The sequence below is a fragment of the Carlito syrichta genome, unplaced genomic scaffold, assembly GCF_000164805.1.
Source record: "Carlito syrichta isolate Samal-C Ts95f unplaced genomic scaffold, Tarsius_syrichta-2.0.1 Scaffold306978, whole genome shotgun sequence".
Lineage (NCBI taxonomy): Eukaryota > Metazoa > Chordata > Mammalia > Primates > Tarsiidae > Carlito > Carlito syrichta.
In genome coordinates this window covers 58,804-60,308 of record NW_007251074.1, presented here as the reverse complement: position 1 = coordinate 60,308, position 1,505 = coordinate 58,804, and the positions used below count along the sequence as shown (strand labels likewise).

The following is a 1,505-nucleotide window of genomic DNA, read 5'->3' as shown; positions in this document are numbered from 1 at the left end:
ACCCCGCCAGCCCAGCGCCCTTCCCAGCATCCCCATCTTGTGCTCTTTTCCTCCTGTTCCTGCTCGGCTAATAATAACCCTCATGCTCTTCCACCAGGAAGTTCCTCCGAAGTGGCTCCATCCTCCCCCGTTACTCTTTTCCCAATTGCTGTGTGGCCCTGGGGACAAAACTCAACCTTCCTCAGGGCCTCACTGCCTCCCATGATCCCCGCCCCCACCCGAGTGACTCCTCTGGGGGCAAGGACTCTGGACACAGCCAGACCACCCAACAGTCACCGCCAACCCTGTCACGCAGATGGTGAACATGCATATGGAGAAGGTGGCCCGGAGGGAGATTGGCACCTTGGCCGCTGTCCAGCGGCTGCCCCCCGGCCAGAAAGTCATCGTCCCCGAGACCCTGCCCTCCCTCACACCCTACTACAGGAGACCCCTCAACTTTGGCTGCCTGGATGACATTGGCCACGGGATCAAGGTAGAGAGAGGGACCCTCCTCTCCCCCCACCACCTCCCTCTCCTTGTCATGGCTTTTTTTCTCTCCAGATGCCCAGTTTTCTGGAAGGTTCTTGTCCGACTGGCCGCCTTTTCTCTCCCTGCTCCCTGAAGTCATCGCTCCGTGCTCCCCCACCTCCCTGCATGTAATCCCTCCATGGCCCCCTCCCTCCCTCCATGCCTGCCTCTTCCTCCTGCACGCAGAGGATCTTGGCACTCCAACCCCTGCAGGTGCCGGGTGTGTGGGAAGGGGAAGAGGGGGAGGGGAGCATGGCAGGGAGTGCATGAGAGCGGCTCCCCACCACATGAGAATGGCAACTTCCTCTGTCTGGGGGTTTGAGGTCACTGCACTGAGCTGTCACCCTGAGCTCTGTTGGTGGGAACGGGGGGGGGGGGGGGGAGGGGGGGGGAGGGTGCAGCCACACAAGGGGGACGTGGCAAGGGAGGGAGCACGACTCAGGCTTCTTCTTAGCCCATCTCTGCAAAGGCAGGAGGGACACACACGCCCGTTTGTCAATTCCTACTCCTGTCTCCTACCCCGATGTTCCCAAGTAGATCAGGAGTCTTATATGTAAATGCCCCTCTGACGTCCTAAACATACCAGACCTCAGAAAGAGGAAACCATACCTCCTTCAGTCGCCAGGTTTCCTCCCCACCAGTAAGTTCTTCCTATTGTCCCACTTAGATTATGTATATTTCAGTTCGGTTCTCTAGTGAAATGTACCAAACAGAGAACACGGTTTCCCATGTGGCCACACTGGGGAAACCCATCAGTAACAGAGGTGCCCTCTTTCACGTGGGTTTGCACCCTGCCATTTTCACCCCCCCCCCCAAGTATCCTGAGCCCGCCTCTCTCTGCCCTGAATTCCACCAGGCCAACCCCTCAACTCCGCAGGTCTGTGAAAATGACAGGCGGGGCACTTCTGCATGTGACCAGTTCTCTCCCCGCCTCAGCCAGCCTGGGGCCCAGCTCCCCGGTCTCTGATGGTCTGGGGGAGGAAAGGGGGTGCTGGGCC

General features: G+C 59.1%; 1 protein-coding gene across 1 annotated transcript in view; it reads left to right on the top strand.

Moving 5' to 3' along the window:
• The window catches only part of ABI3 (ABI family member 3), an 11,696-nt gene that overhangs the window by 7,752 nt on the left and 2,439 nt on the right, over positions 1 to 1,505 (top strand). The window contains exons 3-5 of the mRNA XM_021715307.1: positions 296 to 472; positions 1,175 to 1,209; positions 1,385 to 1,453. Of these exons, the coding sequence (XP_021570982.1) occupies positions 296 to 472; positions 1,175 to 1,209; positions 1,385 to 1,453 (281 nt within the window). The remainder of the gene's footprint in view (positions 1 to 295; positions 473 to 1,174; positions 1,210 to 1,384; positions 1,454 to 1,505) is intronic.